This window comes from Gracilinanus agilis, chromosome 3, assembly GCF_016433145.1.
Source record: "Gracilinanus agilis isolate LMUSP501 chromosome 3, AgileGrace, whole genome shotgun sequence".
NCBI lineage: Eukaryota > Metazoa > Chordata > Mammalia > Didelphimorphia > Didelphidae > Gracilinanus > Gracilinanus agilis.
The window spans coordinates 134,709,810-134,726,963 of record NC_058132.1 but is presented as its reverse complement, the minus strand read 5'-3'; the positions used below and the strand labels follow the sequence as shown (position 1 = coordinate 134,726,963).

The 17,154-nt window shown below is 36.8% G+C and overlaps 1 protein-coding gene across 1 annotated transcript in view; it reads left to right on the top strand.

The window, feature by feature from the left end:
* FRY (FRY microtubule binding protein) overlaps positions 1 to 17,154 on the top strand; it is a 322,040-nt gene that overhangs the window by 60,588 nt on the left and 244,298 nt on the right. The window contains exon 2 of the mRNA XM_044668276.1: positions 1,839 to 2,038. Within this exon, the coding sequence (XP_044524211.1) occupies positions 1,839 to 2,038 (200 nt within the window). The remainder of the gene's footprint in view (positions 1 to 1,838; positions 2,039 to 17,154) is intronic.

The window sequence follows — 17,154 nt, the reverse complement described above, 5'->3', positions numbered from 1 at the left end:
GGGGGGGAGATAGTTTGTGTCAAAGGCTGCAGAGAAAACAAGAAGGATGAGCAAAAAAAAGACCATTAGAATCTGCAATTAAGAGATTACTGACGAAAATTCAGTCCTGTTCAGTGAAGTAGACTGTATTTTGACTAAAAGGGATGCATGTTGCTATCTTAATTCATGTGGAAAGGAATCACATTCCCCATAGAACCTTGTAGAACTGGATCAGTCCTCTGACAAAGTGATCTGTGTACCTCCTTACTGAGTACATAGAACTGACTAAGGAGAGAAATGTTTCAGATGAGGAAATTTCCAACATAATATTCAGGACCTGACTTTAAAATATGGGCATCCCTGCTTATTTTTCTGTAGTTATACATTATCATTTATATATAATATAACATGAGGTATAATAAAGACCCTATTACCTCAGTCCCTTGTAGCCCACACAGAGCATATGAGCACACCACACGCACCTTATGATAGAAGATGAAGAAACCTTAATTGTATTTATATAGGTTTAAAATCAGAATACTCTCTTGCTCTCTTAGCTTATCTTGTTCTTTCATTTATTTACATTTGTTTATTTCTACTTTTCTTTATCTCCTCAGAACTTAGCACAGTGTTTGGCATATTATAAACACTTGATAAATGTTTGTTAACTCTTAACTTTCCCAAAATTTGCTTTCTTGGGATTTTAATGGGAGACCATCCTGAGAAATGTTTTAAGGCAGAGGTTTGGTGACTTGCCTCCAGTCATACAGCTAGTAGTGTTTGAGGCTAGAATTTAAACTAGGGTTTAGAGGAAGAAAGACCTGAGTCCAAATGCTGCCTCAGACACTGACTATATGATATGATCATGGGCAGGTCACTTTGCCTTTGTCTCAGTTTCCTCAGACGTAAATGGGAAGAAGAATAGTATCTACCTAATTAGTGTCTATTGGTATCAGTAGTATTAATCTAATAATATCTACCCAATTGCTATTTATTAGTATTAATAGTATTAATGTAATAGTATCTACCTATTAATCTACTAATATCCATCTAATTAATGTATATTAATAGTGTCTATGTAATTAATGCCTATTAATCATAGTATCTAATTACTATTAGTATTGATGGTATTAATCTGATAACCTCTACTTAATTAGTATCAATTAATATTAATAATATTATTTTAATAGTATCTACCTAATTAATACCTATTAGTATTAACCATATTAACCTAATAGCATCTACCTAATTAGTGTATTAATGGTATTAATCTAATAGTATCTACCTTATTAGCATCTATTCGATACCTATTTAACTGTCATATCTGTAAAGCACTTAGTGCAGTGTCTAATACATAGTATGGACTTAATAAATGCTTCCCCTTTCCATTCCAGAAGGATGTTGGTCAGTAGTGATGATAATAATAATAATTACTAACTTTATATAGTGGTTCAAGATGTACATGCTTTCTGTAGGCTCTCATTTGATCCTCACAAGCCTGAGAGGTTGGTGCTGCTTTTGTCTCCATTTCACAGATGATAAAAGTGAGGCTGAGATGGATTAAATGACTTGTCTATAATCACACAGTATCTGAAGCAGGACTCAGATTCATGTCTTGTTGACTCCAGATTCAACATTCTAAGCCCTCTACTGAACTTAGCAGATAGAGTGTGACAAAAATCTCTTCTAAGAGCAATGTCAAAATAAAGCTGTTGAGACATCAAGATGTCTCCTTTCTTTCTGAGTATTATGTGTGACTTTGGAAGCTAAAGCATACTTTCCTTTTTAGTACCCAGGTACTAAATCCAGACTGTTATGGAAGAGCGCAGGCACTAAGACTCTCCTGTTTGTGTTTTCAGCCTCTCCAGTTGGTAACGGTTACATCAAGCCTCCAGTTCCACCTGTTTCTGGCACACAGAGGGAGAAAGGGCCTCCCACCATGTTGCCCATCAATGTTGACCCAGACAGCAAACCAGGAGAATATGTGCTCAAGAGTTTATTTGTCAACTTCACCACTCAGGCTGAGCGCAAGATTCGTATCATCATGGCAGAACCTCTGGTGAGTAAATAAAATGAGAGACATCTGCCTCCTTGTATGGTCTTCCTCTGGTCTGTATCTGTTAAGCCTGTCCTTCCTAAGTTACGGTGGTCTGCCATGGATGCTCTCCTGTGTTTTGTAAGGCTTGTTGGTTTTTTTTTAATATTTAAGCCATTAATGTTTTTCTTTGTTGATTGGTTGAGAAGCATATGGGTTGGCTTGACAGAGAGGTGAACCTGGACTTGCAAAGGCTGTGTCTAGGAAGCACAAACTCTGGTAGCTTTTACTAGGATGGATAATTATCTAGTCCGTGATCAGTGAATGTTTACCCAGCCTCACTGGATCCATAGAAGGTCATCACTAAGCTGGCAGCAAGACGAACTTCTTGGCCTCAATAATTGTCAAGGATCAGAAGGGATTATGATTTGTGGCTGTGGAAGGAATATTTGCACTGACTGGAATCATACCTCCTTTAAGTATTTTTCTGAAAATGCATTAAAATTATCTTAATAAATTATATAGAACAAGAGTTTACCTTCACGTTCTATGTTTAATTCCTTGAATACAAAGACTCTTTTTGTCTTCTTTGTATCCTCAGAGTTTAGCACAGAGCTTGACACATTTTTGTGGTTGTTGTTCAGTTGTGTCTAACTCTTTGAGCATGGGAAATATCACAACAATAGTGCCCATGGAGTTTTCTTCTCAAAGATACTAGAGTGGTTTGCATTTTCTCCTCCAGCTCATTTTTACAGATGAGGAAACTGAGGCAAGCAGTTAAGTAGTTTGTCAAGGGTCACACCACTAGTAAGTTTCTGAGGCTGGATTTGAATTCAGGAAGATGTCTCCCTGACTCCTGGCCCAGTAACTACCTTAAAGGAGTTCTAAAGATCATTAATTTGAGCTGCAAAGAGAAATTCAAATTACTCGTTTTCTGATCCTAACCTGGTCAAGAAAAGTCAATGAAAAATATCACAGAATTATAAGTGATACAGAACTCTATGAAGTTCAAGGTGATGCTTTCAAAGAAGACTAATGGTGTGATGGTTCTTGACAAAGGCAAGATGGATTTGGCTTTTTAGACCCCAAGGTTAAACAAAGTATAATCTTGTAATTTAATCAAAACACAAGCCATATAGATATTTTCAAATTATAGCATTCTCTAATTTATTCTTATAGAATCTGAATTTTGCTTGTTTTCTCTTAATTTATATTGTAAGAGATATCTCTTTGGGAAGTGAATGAATAAAAGATGTATTTGGAAATTTTAGTGATGTGAAAACAAAAGAGGTCAATTTGTAAAACTGTTTCTTGCTTTAGAAAAAAGAATCACCATTTTAGGAATCTTTTTTTAAAAAGTCAAAATAGAAAATGTGAAAACAAGATTCAGTAGGGTATTTTATTAGAATTCGGCACTAAAATTTCATTCTAAGATCCAAAACTATGGATGACACTCAAAGAAGATCAGCTTCATCTAGAGCAGGGGTCAGCAACATATGGCTCTCTAGTCATTTCTGGCTCCACCTCCCAACCTGCCAGTCCAGGCAGAGCCCCAGGATGTGCCCCAGGGGGCCCTTCAGCCCCTACCCCATATTCCAGCGCCTTCCGCCTCCATCCTACTCCTTCCACAGGCGTTTATGGCTCTCACAGCCAAAAAGGTTGCCAACCCCTGATCTAGAGGTTCCCCTCTTGTTTTTGCTATTTAATTACCATTTAAATTTTGCATAGATTTTACATAGAATCTTATCCTTTCATATTTATCATAAGGTAATAGGGCAGCTGAGTGGCTCAGTGGATTGAGAGCCAGGCCTAGAGACGAAAGGTCCTAGGTTCAAGTCCGGCCTCGGACACTTCCAGCTGTGTGACCTTGGGCAAGTCACTTGACCCCTACTGCCCACCCTTACCACTCCTGGGCCAAGGACGGTCCCTAGCCCGGATGAAAAAAGGAGGAGGGTTGGGCGTGGGGCTAGCAACCCCACCCTGTAAAAACTACATCTGCTAAAGAAACTGCAACCTAAACTGGGGCATCTGGGCTAGCTCAGTGGATTGAGAGCCAGGCCTAAAGACGAAAGGTCCTAGGTTCAAGTCCGGGCTCAGACACTTCCCAGCTGGGTGACCCTGAGCGACTGTGTGTCCCATTGCCTACTGGTTGCGGCCCTATGCTCCTAGATAAGAGTCCCAGGATAAAAAAAAAATAGGGACTATGGTTTATGAGTGTTTTTGATATGTCTCCTTTATTGAGATAGTCATTCTTTACTTTTTTAACTCAATATCTACTTTCTTACCAAAAACAAAAACAAAAGAAGAAGGCTTCTTTTTATTTTAGTCAAGCAGTTAATGAGGTAGCCACCATTTTCCAAAATAATTACACAAAGTAGACTCTTCTGCACTTCTTTGTTGGTGCTGAGGAATTTTGGACTCATCTTCTTTTAGGGGAAAATTTTCAGTCTTTTTATATCATAGATCCTTGGACAGTCTGGTGTTTGTTGGCTATATTCAGAATTGAAGGAAATGCTAAATCTCAGAGGTTTGTGAAAATAAAGGTGTAATTGTCTTGTCATCCAAGGTCACAGACTTCCTGAAATCTATCTTTGAACCCCAGGTTAAGAACATCGATACAGAGGTGTGAAGTTCTTGTGGTTCCTCACCAATACATGCCACACTTAGGACTGAGACAGATTTTGTTTTCCCCTTTCTTCCTATAGATCAAAAATTAAATAGACACAGCTATGGTTCCCTGATGTCCCAGTGCCTAGACGAGGTAAACATTGCAATTCTGTATAAAGAAAAATACCAGAGTATTCATGAGTGATTTTTAAATGAGAATTGACTATACTCTGTTTTTATTCAGGAACAAAAATGACATGTGAGAATCATTTCTATACCCACACCATCCTGGAGATTAGGGGGTGCAATTTCTTATTCTTCTTTTGTGAAAGTTTAGTTTAAGTATCCTAGAATGAGATAGCAGAAAGAAACCCAGGAGAGGAAAGGCAAAAATTATCAACAACAAGCATTGAATGCTTATTAGAGAAAAAGCTCTTTACTAAATTGCTGAGAACAAAGTCTATAAAATAGGAATGAAAGGAACATTTATCAAGCACCTACTGTGTGCTAGACACTGTGCTTGCTATATAAATATTATCTCTGCTAGTAAGCCCCTGAGGCAGGATTCATACTCAGATCTTCCTGACATCAAGTCATATGCTCTAACCATTGTACCACCTAGATTTTTATAAGTATAAACAGGTATGCATTGAGCTTTCATAGACCATATAGGTGTGTGGTTTTTTCTTTTCAATCAATTTATAATATGGCTTATTTTTCAAAAGAGAACTTTCTCCCACCATTTTAAGTAGACCATATACTTCCAGTTCAGTCTTGGTTTTTTGTCTCTTGAGAAAATGCTACATCATGGTAATACTTGTCTGTGGGAAAATTGACATTAGTAAAATCTGTTATGCCATTTAAAAAATGCAAATGTGCATCAGGCATTTGGACTTCAGCTGTATTGAGGGTTGTAATGCTTCATGCCTTTTGAGACTATTCCAGGCCACGCCACTGTCTATTTCTATCACTGAGTTAATTGGACTTCTTGTGAGGATTTATTGCATATTTTGTATTAAGGCAGAAAGTTGTGTTCTCTTATTTTGGATGGGAAACAGGAGGTAGAAATCCGTTAATCAGTATTGGAAACTCTCTCCACAAATAAGTCATCAACTTGTCAATAATTATGTCAGCTTGAAGAGATGTCTGAGACACTGGGAGGTTAGGGGAATTTCTTATCCTTGGTCACACAAACAGTATGTCCTAGAGCCACAAATTACACTAGATCTTCCAGACTTCAGTAACATCTTTTTATGCACTCCTCTTGGAGATAGCTAAAGATTTTGTGAGGAAAGTCTAAAGATGTACAAATGTGTGTTTATCATTAGGAGTTATATGGGGGTTGGGAAATGATGTGGCCAGTGTCCTTGAGGATTTTACATTCTTTTGTGAGGAGATGAGTCATAAGTAATTCACATGTCATGAGTTATTCACAAATAATTATGTTAGAAAATTAGTAAGTGAAAAGAAGTTAAACAGAATGAACTACAAAATTCAAGGAGGATTTCATGAAAGTGGTGTATCCAAAGTGGGCCTTGAAATAAGGGTTTAGTACTTATAAGGTAGAGATGGAGGTTAGGGATACACAAAGGGTACAGAGTCTGAAAAGGACAAAACAAAAACACAAGTGATTTTGAAGAGTCTGGCTAGAAGAAAGAATGGGTGAGGTGAAATAGTAGCATATAGAATAGAATCTCTGATGACATGGATTGTATCATTTTCCTCTTCATATTCCCATTTTACAGCACAATGTCTGACACATAGTAGGAGTTTAATAAACTCTAGTTCATTATTGATTATTTGGAAACATGTTGGGGCCAAATGGTGGAAAAGTTTGAATGCCAGATGAATGAATCTGTACTTTAACCTTTGGTGCGGCTGGTGGTGATGGTAATAATGGTAGTAATAATAATAAAACTAATGATAGGGACAAAATTTATGAAGCACTTTAAAGTTTTCAAAGTGCTAGACATATAATATAAAAACTCATTTTTTTGAGCTTCTGAATGATGTGCTTAGATCTGTTCACTAGATGGATTACTTTGGCAGTGGTATGCAGAATGGATTTTAAAGGGGAGAGATTAGAGACTGTTATAATAAATCCAGCAAGAAATGATGAATTGGAATTAGAAAGTGGCCTTAGAAGTACAAAGGATTCAAGGAACCAATCAATGGTAAAATAAATAGAACTTGCAGTTGATTGGATATAGGAAATAAAGGAGAGGGGGAAGTGAAGAATGGCGTTTTTAAACTTGGGTTAGTAGAAGTGCCATCAGCAAAAAAAAATCAGAAATGGTAATAAAGATTTTGGAAGGAAGAAGTTAAGTACAGTTTGGGACATAGTTAGTCTGAGGTACTCTAAGGACATCCAGATGAAGGTATCCAGTAGAAACTGAAAATGTAAGTGATGAGAGGAATGATCGTTTTAGATACAGATTTAGGAGTCTTCTTTTTAGAGATAGTAAGTAAAGCTATGGAAGTAATTGAGATCACCAAGGGAGAGAATGTAGAGAGGGGAAAAAAAAAAAAGAAGGCCAAAGACAAAGCCCAAAAAGAAATCCATACCTAAGCAGTAAACTCTGGAGGAGTTGGAAGGATGCTTATCTAGCTTTGTGGAATGGAGGTGAATTCCCAACAGCATGCTAGGTGCAAGTGATACTGCTTCTCCACCCCTCTGCCTTAGGGCATCTAAGGATACCTAATTATACATTGATGTGGTAACCTGCTTCTTCCCCCTTCTTCCTCCTCCCCACCAATGAGAGAAGAGAATCAGATTAACTGATACAGTTTTACAGTGAAAGCCAATCTTTATCTCACTTGCAAAGGGCAGAAGAGTTTGACGTCTTTAACCTAGAATTCTTAGTAATGTCTAACAAAATCAAATCATAGGTCTGAAGAAATTAGTTAGTTTATCCCTCCTGCCTTTATATAGGATCCTTCTTGTTGGATAATATTCTGTCCTGTTACTAAAGCTTCATAGAAGGAAGAAATTCATCATGTAGTCATCCATTCTAGAGTTTAACAAATCCTCAGTATCAAGAAACCCTTCTATCTAACCTCCTGTCTCATGTTGCCTAGCATTTCCTTTTACTCTGTCCCACAGGAGATAGATGGAGAACACTTGGCTACCTAATACTCCATGGAGGAGCCTTCCATATATTTAATGCTCTTGCTTCTCCTGATTGACAAGTCTCAATTCCTTTAGCTTGTCCTCAAGAAGGTTTTATTTTACATTTATCTCCTTTGCCTTTACTCCCTTCCCCAACCACTTAATGAATTCAAATGATACCTCCAGATAGTACCCCCAAGTGGAAATAGATGTTTCTTCCCACATAACAATGTGAATCATATTTTTAGAGTTGGAAGAAATCTTGGAAGACATCAAATCCAAATCCATCCTGTTTTATTTAAAGATGTAGAATCTGATGCTCTAAGAGTTAATTGTATGGCCCAAAGTCACCCAGATAGTAAGGAGCAGAGTCAGGATTCAAACCCTTGTCCCCTCACTCCAAATCCAATCCTCTTTGTTCTTGTTGCATTTATCTTATGCACTTATCATGTGTCATAACTCTTTTTATAATAAACTTCCCAAGTCCTTTGAGAACAAGAATTTATCTAAGTTTTGTATATCCTTTAGTGTATAACAGTGTTCTCCATATAATAGTTGATTGATCAGATGTTTGTTGAGCTAAATTTGCTGAACAAACTAAAGAGAAATTCTATTCACCAATATTGACTATTGGGGAAAATGAATATCTAAAAATAAGAATCTAAAAATGTAAAATGATCCTAAACAAAGAAATACAGGATAATTAATGATTATTACAGTAGCTAAAGGGATAGGAGTTTCTTTTATTATCATTCTTACTCTATATGTATATATACTTCATTGCATCTATCTTTATATTATACAAGTATTTACATTTTCTAGGAAATCATTTGTCTAAAAGGCAGGCTAGATTTTCTAAACCCAAGAATCATTTCTTTGCAAGATTCAAAGATTCATGAGATGGCATCCAGGATCATAGGGTAGTCCCAAAAAAGCATGGCTACCAAACTCAGTTTTCTATTTTTTTTAATTTTATAAATATTTTTAGGAAGTTTGACTTTGTGCTACCTTGCTTTGTTTTCACTTTTAAAATTTAGTAATCAAAAATGTATTTGTTAATAGGCTAGTGTATGTGGTATATAATTGGGCTGAATGAAAAATAACTCTAAATTTATATGACCTGTGCCTTCTTTGGACCTTCAGTGTCTAATAGAAGGGGAAAAAAGAGAGGAGGGAAGTACATATTATGGGAAAAGAAGAAATGGTGGTAAAGAGAAAGAAACCAGTAGGGGTCACCATGAGCCAGGACCCAGGGATTGCTGGTGGCACGTAGTCACAGGGCCTACCTAGTACAGGGGTTCCTTAAATTTTCTTAAAATTTTTTGATGGCATGGATACCTTTGGCAGTCTGATGGAACCTGTGGACCCTGCTTAAAAATAATGTTTAAACGCACAAAATATTGTAAGATAGCAATGGAAACAAATTATATGTAGATAGTTGCCGAAATGTTGTTTTTTTTAAAAGTTCACAGAGCCCATTGGTAGATGAGGGGTGTCACAAGATTGGACTCTTTTCCTTGTCCCTCTTTGCGCTGTGGCGGACATAAATATTAATATTTGTACTCTCATCACCTAAGGACTCAGTTACTGTCTTTCTGGGACTATTTATTGTCTCTGCAGTTGGATGCTCCCCCCAGGGATACTGTTCTCAGTTTTCAGGTTAGGTAAATAAATAAAAGTTATCATCATCATCATCATCATCATCATCCAAAGGGAGCTAGAGTTCCAAGAACTTAATTCTAAATGTAATTTTCTAATTGTGGCAGCAATATGTTCTACCGGAAGACTGGCAAACCCTGAAAATATATTCATGTATTATTTTTGAGTCATTTCCCAGAAGTTGATGTATTCCATCCATGATTGCTATATATTTAGCTGTAGTTATATGAATTGATAGGTATCCAGACAATAATATATAGAGAGATACGTGTTCTTGAGTATACTGGAAAGAGTAGACCAGGAACAAAGATGATCAACAAGTCTTAAGCCTCACTCCTAAAGTAACTAGATGGATGACTTTCAGCCTTGGACAAACAATTTCAACTCTCTTCTTTAAAATGAAGAGTTAGGACTAGGCAACTTTTAGTGCCCTCTGTAGACCTAAAGTTCTCCTATTCCATCTTTTGATGAATCTGTAGATAAGAATATTTAGATAAATAATTATTTTTAATATTTATTTTATTTTTGTTACATTTGAGTTCTAAGCTGTTTCCCTCCCTTGCCCCCAAATTGCACTGGAGAAGGCCAGCATTTGATGCAGATATGTATGTGAAGCTATAAAATACATCTTTCCATTATATCATTTCTTTCTCTGAAAGTGACTTCTTCCTTCATAGGTCTTTTGTAGTTATTTAACTACATATTGCATATAACTCAGAATAGCTTATTCATTCCCAATGACTCTTCAAACAGTATTGCTGATACTATATGCAACATTCTCTTGGTTTCTGTTCTTTTTACTCTTCATTATCCCATGCAAGGCTTCCCATGTTTTTCTGTAATCTGCCATCTCACGTAATTATTTTTAAAAGAGAGGGAGGGTGGAATAGTGGGTAAAAATATGGCTTCTAGGTCAAAAAGACCTCAGTTCAATACAATTTTTCAGTTCTAGGGAAGAAGCTATTTAAGCTCTCAGTTTTCTAAGCTACTCTCTCTCTCTATAACTCTCTCTCTATAAGTTACAGAAAAGTGCTACCTTGCATTGATTTTTCTCACCTAGAAAAATGAAATCACAGATCCAGTCTCCATTCCTAATTATAAAAAATTAATAATGTGAATTTTTTATGTTCTTGTGTACAACAGAAATCAGATGTACATATCATAGTGTTATATCTCTAAGATCTTACAGGAAACATTTTATAGAAAGAAGCCTGTTCTAAGATTTTTTTTCTATTATACATATTTGCACTAAGAGCCAAAACCAAGATAGGTAAATTGGCCAGAGAATTTCTTAGACTTGCCTCTAGATCTTTGAGCATTAAATGTCAGTAGGAAGAGGAAGGATAAAGTCTCATTAGTCAGACTCTAACAGTGACAAAAGAAATTAGTTCTCTTTGAACTTCGGATGAAACCTCTAGGTTTCTAAGGAAGAAGAGATGTTTTTTACTTTCAAAGAAGAAAAAAAAAGCAACTCAAATATTCTTTTTGCTAATTAGCAGGGAGCATGGTTTTCTGAGAAAGCAGTGTTTGCTTATTTATAAGGTGGTGGAATTTGTAAAGCCTTTGTGATGAAAAGCAGATGTAAATATAAGTTCTTATTTCCAAGGTTGTTCAATGATGGCTAATTTCTCTGTGTCTCTTACCCTTGGTTCATGGATTAAGCTTTCGACAGCTTTTAGTGGTTCACTTATATTCATGTTGTGTTGAATACATTGTATATTGTGTATTGTGATCTATCAATCATATCTTAAGTGTCTTCCTTGTGCCAGGCACTGTCCCAAAGCCTAGGGATATAATGTAAAGATGGAAGCATTCCCTATTTTCAAAGTGTATGGAGCATTCAGGGAGGACTAGCATCTCTGATGTGAGGACTTGCTGAGTCCTTTTCAAAGCTGCTCATCCACCTTTGATGTCCAACTCTCACCTGTAGTACCAAGAAAGCATGTACAGGGACCACACCCAGGCAAAACCATCACAGCAGTCAGGATAAACCAGCTTGAGGGTAAACCAGAGACCTCAAACCCCTCAATGAATTAGGGGAATGGCTTCCCCAAGCATGTGAAGACTCCCCCCTAGCTGAATGGCTGAATTAAAACAATTTATTCTAAAAAAGGGAGTTTAAACAGATGCTGAAGAATGTTTAGCGCTTGAGGACAGCAAGGTCATCCACTGCATCCGGTGTCATTGGTAGTTGTCTTATTTATTATTTGTCCTGCCATTGGCCTTCAGTGACCCAAAGAAAGAATGAGGCTGATGACTTTGTGTAACTGCCTCACTTAAATCCAACTCGTGAGCAAGTCAAGACATCACCCTCATGATGTGATTGGTCTTCTTCAAAAAAAAAAAAAGAAAAGGATGTACATAAACAACCTTCTAATCGGGGAGATAAAAGTATATACAAAATATATACTAGTAATAGAAATGAATAAATATGTATACAAAATAGTTACATAATATCAGGAAAGGCTTTATGCAAAAGACAGTGACATCTTAAAGGAAGAGAACTCTAGGAGGCAGAAGTTAGAGACATCGTTCCTCTAGGCATAGGAAATGGATATAGCAAAGTCAGAGAAACAGAAGATAAATGGCTAGTGCAAAATCAAGGAGATACGAGATGGAATTTTGGGGGTGAGGAACAGAGAGAAGGCCAGCTTGGTTGGATCAAAGATCCTGGAAGGAGGAATAATATCTAGAGAAAATGGAGAAATGGGTTATGACCAGGCTTTTTTGGGTGTTAAAAGCTAAATAGAGAAATACCTATTTTATTCTAAAGGCAACAGGAAGCTACTGGCATTGGTTGAGTAATGGAGTCATATGGACAGATCTTGCCTTAAGAATTACCTTGGGGGCAGTATGTAGGATGGACTGAAATAGGAAGAGATTTGAGTACAGGCAAAAGGTGATGAGGGCCTGAACAGATGTAGTACCAGTGTGAGTGAAATAAGAGGTTAGATAGGAGAAATGTGAAGACAGAAAGAGCAAGATTTGGCAGCTAACTGGATTTTTGGAGAGTGAGGGACTCTAGGATAATGCTGAGATTATGAACATGAGACACTCAGGATATTTTCAACCAAAATGGGGAAGTGTTGAAGAGAGCGGGATTCAAGGAGAAAAGTAATGCATTCAGTTTTAGATATATTGATTTTAAAATGTCTTTGGGACTTTCAGTTCAACATGTCCAGAAGGCAATTGATGATGGGAACTACAATTTATGAGAAAGTTTAGGACTGAATATGTAGATCATCCGCATAGAAATGAAAATTAAAGCCATGTGTTGCCATTCTTGTGATATTTCACAGAAGTGCTCATTGTAATATTATGAAAATGAAAATTTGAAACCATATCCCCTCCCCTTAAAAAAAGATTTCTATGTATAAGATTAAATCCTATATTCTAGGAGATTTTTTTTCCTATTTTGAGATTTAAAAAAGTAACTCATCAAGAAAAATTAGGGAACTGACTGACTGATGGAATCTAGATGCCAGATTTCATTGCACCACATGTAAATGTATAATGAAGCATCATGCATAAAGATCAAAGGTAGATTAACATTAGTCATAGCCAGCTAACATAAACATGGAGAGTAGAAACAATTAACCACTTGCTGAATTGTTGCTAATTATATTGCTAAATGTTTCCAGGTGTTAATGTTTCTCTTGCATTTACTATTGTTTCTTGGCCCCTCTTAGGAGCAGATGAGACTCTGGTGGGGACCCTGTTAGTTTGGGTGCCATGTGGGGATGAATTGAAGCACTCAGAAGTCATTGAACAATTAGCCCTAATACAGAAACAATATTTAACAAGACTACACTAGCACCCAGCTCAGGTATATGCCTCCCCCTACCTTGTTTCCAATTCATATGGAAATGTGTTCAGTTAGGAGGGCAGGGCAGGGTATGATGACTTACAGTCTTGCAAACATGCCTCATATCTGGTCCCATGTGGTGACTATATACCAAAGTCTGTAGGTGATTAGGAAGTCACTGCAATAGGGTCAGATGCTCCAAGAAGCTGAATTCAAGGAGTGATAAATCGAACCTTGCTTCACTCACAATCTAGTCAAATCCCAATTTAATACTAATCCTAATTCATTTTAGGAGAAAATTAACCTAATCTTTGGCGTGAGAAGGTGGGAAAAGAACCTAGCACAGTCCTCATATCTTAAGATCTGTGCCCCACCAAGCATTATTTTAAACTGGAAAAAAAATGATGGAAAGCATCATTTTAAACAGGTGCCCTCAGTGGCTGAAGTTAGCTAAATCCATTACTGGAATTATTTTTTAAAGATCTATACATAAGGGAAAATGGCATTATTGACACACCCTAAATACAGCATGTATTTGGGGCTAGGTAGTACAGTGATAGAGCTCCAAGCCTGGAATGAGGAAGACCTGGGTTTAAATCTGGCCTCAGTCACTTCCTAGCTATGTGACCCTGGACAAGTCTTAGCCCTAATTGCCTAACCCTTGTTGCTTATCTGTCTTGGAATTAATACTAAGACAGAGGGTAAAGGTTTTTGTTTTTTTTAAAAAAAACAGAGCAAGCACTTTTGAGTTCTTTTCCAATAATCATGATATCCTTAAAGTGTCTATTAATGCCTATAAATAAGGAAGGATTTTGTAGCATGAAATATATACATTATTGCCCATTCCCCTGTAAGAGTAACAGATCTCACATCTGGCTAGCCAAGGTCTAAAGATCACAGTGAATTGTTTGGAAGAAAACATTTGGTTATATAAATATATAAGTTGTTGTTTTTCCATTACCCAGCCAGAAATTCAGCCTGCAACCTTAAACTCCACGAATTCTGTGTTTGACCTATAACAAGTTTCTCTTGAAATGTCCCTTAAGATCACATCAGTGGCCCAAGGTAACCAGCCCATTCCTCATCATCTGCATATTGAGAAAATATTCCATTCTCTGGAATTCCAGTGAAATGTTGCCCCATATCTGTGAGTCTAGGAGATACTTATAGAAGACATCAAGAAATTCTTTTAAAAGATAGAAATTCTCTAATCTTCAAATCCTTCAAATACTTTAGGAATTTATAATTTGGGGAGTTTAGACATTTAAAATAAAACATAGAATCACTGGCTTTGATGAGTAAACATTTCTAAGCTGAGTCTTCATATACCAGGTATATTATCATTAATCAAACTATTAATCATATAATATGCAAACCTTTTGCTAGGATCTTGCAACAGGTTTAATGATTTTTCTCAACATTTAAATAATTTTCTTTTATTGCAACATTTTAAGTAAGTGTTATTCATAATATCTCTTGTGACAAATTGTTTAAGCAGATAATGGCAAACTAACTTTAGAGTCCAGATATCATTTTGGATTTTAAATGAATTTCAAAGAGAGACAAATTAGCTAATTCTCTTACGTATTACATCCTTTAGATGCAGGCACTAAGTAATGCCTCCTCCCTTTCTCACCCCCCAATACTGGTCAGGAAAAGATAAAAGGAGTAGAAGGTGTGTCATTTAAAATCACTTGGGATACCTGGAACTACATTTCCCGTGATCCCCAATGGGTTTCCAGTTTTGGATTACGTATTCAAGGTGAGGGACTGTTTTAAATAGGGGGGAAGTGACTTTGAACTTCCTCTTTAGCCACCTGAGCTCGAGGAGAGTGGAAAGGTAAATGGCTGAGGGTGAGGTTGGAATAGGTTGCTTACAGGCTCCTGGTCAGTTTATCTCTATCAGCAAAGGGATATCTAGATTAAATTATCTAATTATTCCCACATTCCTCCAGATTTCCCCATTTCTGCCATTTTTCCAGTCATCCAGGTTCACACCCTTGGAGTCATTCTTCACTCACACTTCTTTCCCATCCCTGTTAGTTGCTTACTCTTGCTGATTCTAATTTCCTAACATTTCTTGTATCGATCTCTTCTCTTCATTCATACAGCACCACAAGTCTAGTTCAAATACTCCTCACCCATCCTCTGGATTATTGCAATGCCCTCCAGATTTGATCTCTCTTTCTTTAAGCCATCCTGCATACAGCCTCTCTTCCTAAAGCAGAGATGGCTATGTTACTCCTCTTCTCAAAAATCTCTGGTAGCCACCTTTTGCATTTAATATAAAATATAAACTCCTTAGGCAGGTATTTAAATCCCTCCACAAACTGACCCCAGCCTACATTTCCCTGACTACAATCCACACACTGGGCATGCCTAAAAAAACCATCCTACATGCATTTCCTTAGCCCAGTTATCTTAGCCCCATACCTTCCCACATGCTGGCTCCTATTCATGGCCATGAACTCCTCCCTCAACTCTAACTCTTAGAAAACTTAGCTTCTCTTCAAGACTCAGCTCAGGTCTTCCTCTTTTAAAGCCTTTTCTGACAGCCCTTCCCACCATTTGTAAAAGTTCTCTCCATCATTAGATTAACTTGTGTCTAAATTCTGTCACCCAGCAGAATGTTAGCTTCTTGAGGGCAGAGGATTCTTTTTTCTGTGTCTTTTTATCTCAACTACTTGATTAGTGACCTATATTCCAAAAATTCTTCTTGAATCAAATTAGTTTAACTAGAAGAGTATTAGTGAAGAAATGAGACCAAAGTATGCATGAATTCAGCAGGTGTGAGATTAACTTAAAATGAAATTTTATTTTCATGTCAGTAAATTCAAATTTTAGATTATAAAATCTTACCTTTTTTCTGGACATAATCTCCACATAACTAAAATATTCCATATTAACCTTTGCAAAGGAGGCAACTACTACTGCAAATAGGTATCTCTTTGTACACATAATTTGGCATATATTACATGTGTATTTCCATATGGCACTTTATTATATATACATATATGTACTCTAAATAAACTTAATAGATTACATCACAGTTGAATCACTCTACACAGATTTAAGCAAAATAGCTGAAAATTCTCTCTAACTGAGAAACTAAGCCCTATTTGGGGATGCAAGCAAAAGATAATGGCAGCGAGGTTTCATTTTAATTGCTGGAGGAGGCTAATCTTTCAAGTGAGCACACAGGCTCCTTTTTTCTTGGTGCTATTCAATGCAGTTTCATTTTCCTTACTGATGATGGTGGCTGACATTCTATACATTCAAAGCATCTCATTTGCTTTTTCCATTCAGTACCTTATTCTAACTGTGACTATTTAGAGATTAAATTTAATTTGCCACAAATGTAAAAGTCTGCAGATAGAAAAGGGAACTTTTTCTCCCCAAACAGGAAAAGCCTCATAAAGTAATTTTTTAAGGCAGAGAATATTTTGCTGAAATTTCACGTTAATGCTTTTCTATTTTTTGCCTCTCAGTGGCTTCTACCGAAAGAATAGTCTTGATATTTTTCCTTGCACTTTTGCAGTCAACATAAAGTATACATTAGCCTCTCGAGGTCTCTTAGTCTTTTTAGTGTAGAGGCATATTTATGTGGTAAATGAAAATCAAAGACATCTTAAAAATATAAATGAAAGAGCTGTCCTGGAGTATTATGTTGTCATGTCTTACAAATGACACAGACATGATATGCTAATAAAACTAAGATTCTGGGTGTGGTTCTCAGGGCTGAAATGCAGAACCAAGTACCCTGGGTCATTACCATGCACCAGTTCCCTATCAGACTGCTTTCCCATTGTTTGCATTTCAGAGCCAATGAAGGCACAAATGGGTACTAGGAGGCAGCAGCGACCTTTGCTGTAGCATTATGATTAATTTTTGCCACCAGGACAGCTCTCATTTCCAAAGGTCATACCCTATTATTCACATGCCATTTCCTTCTGATACTCC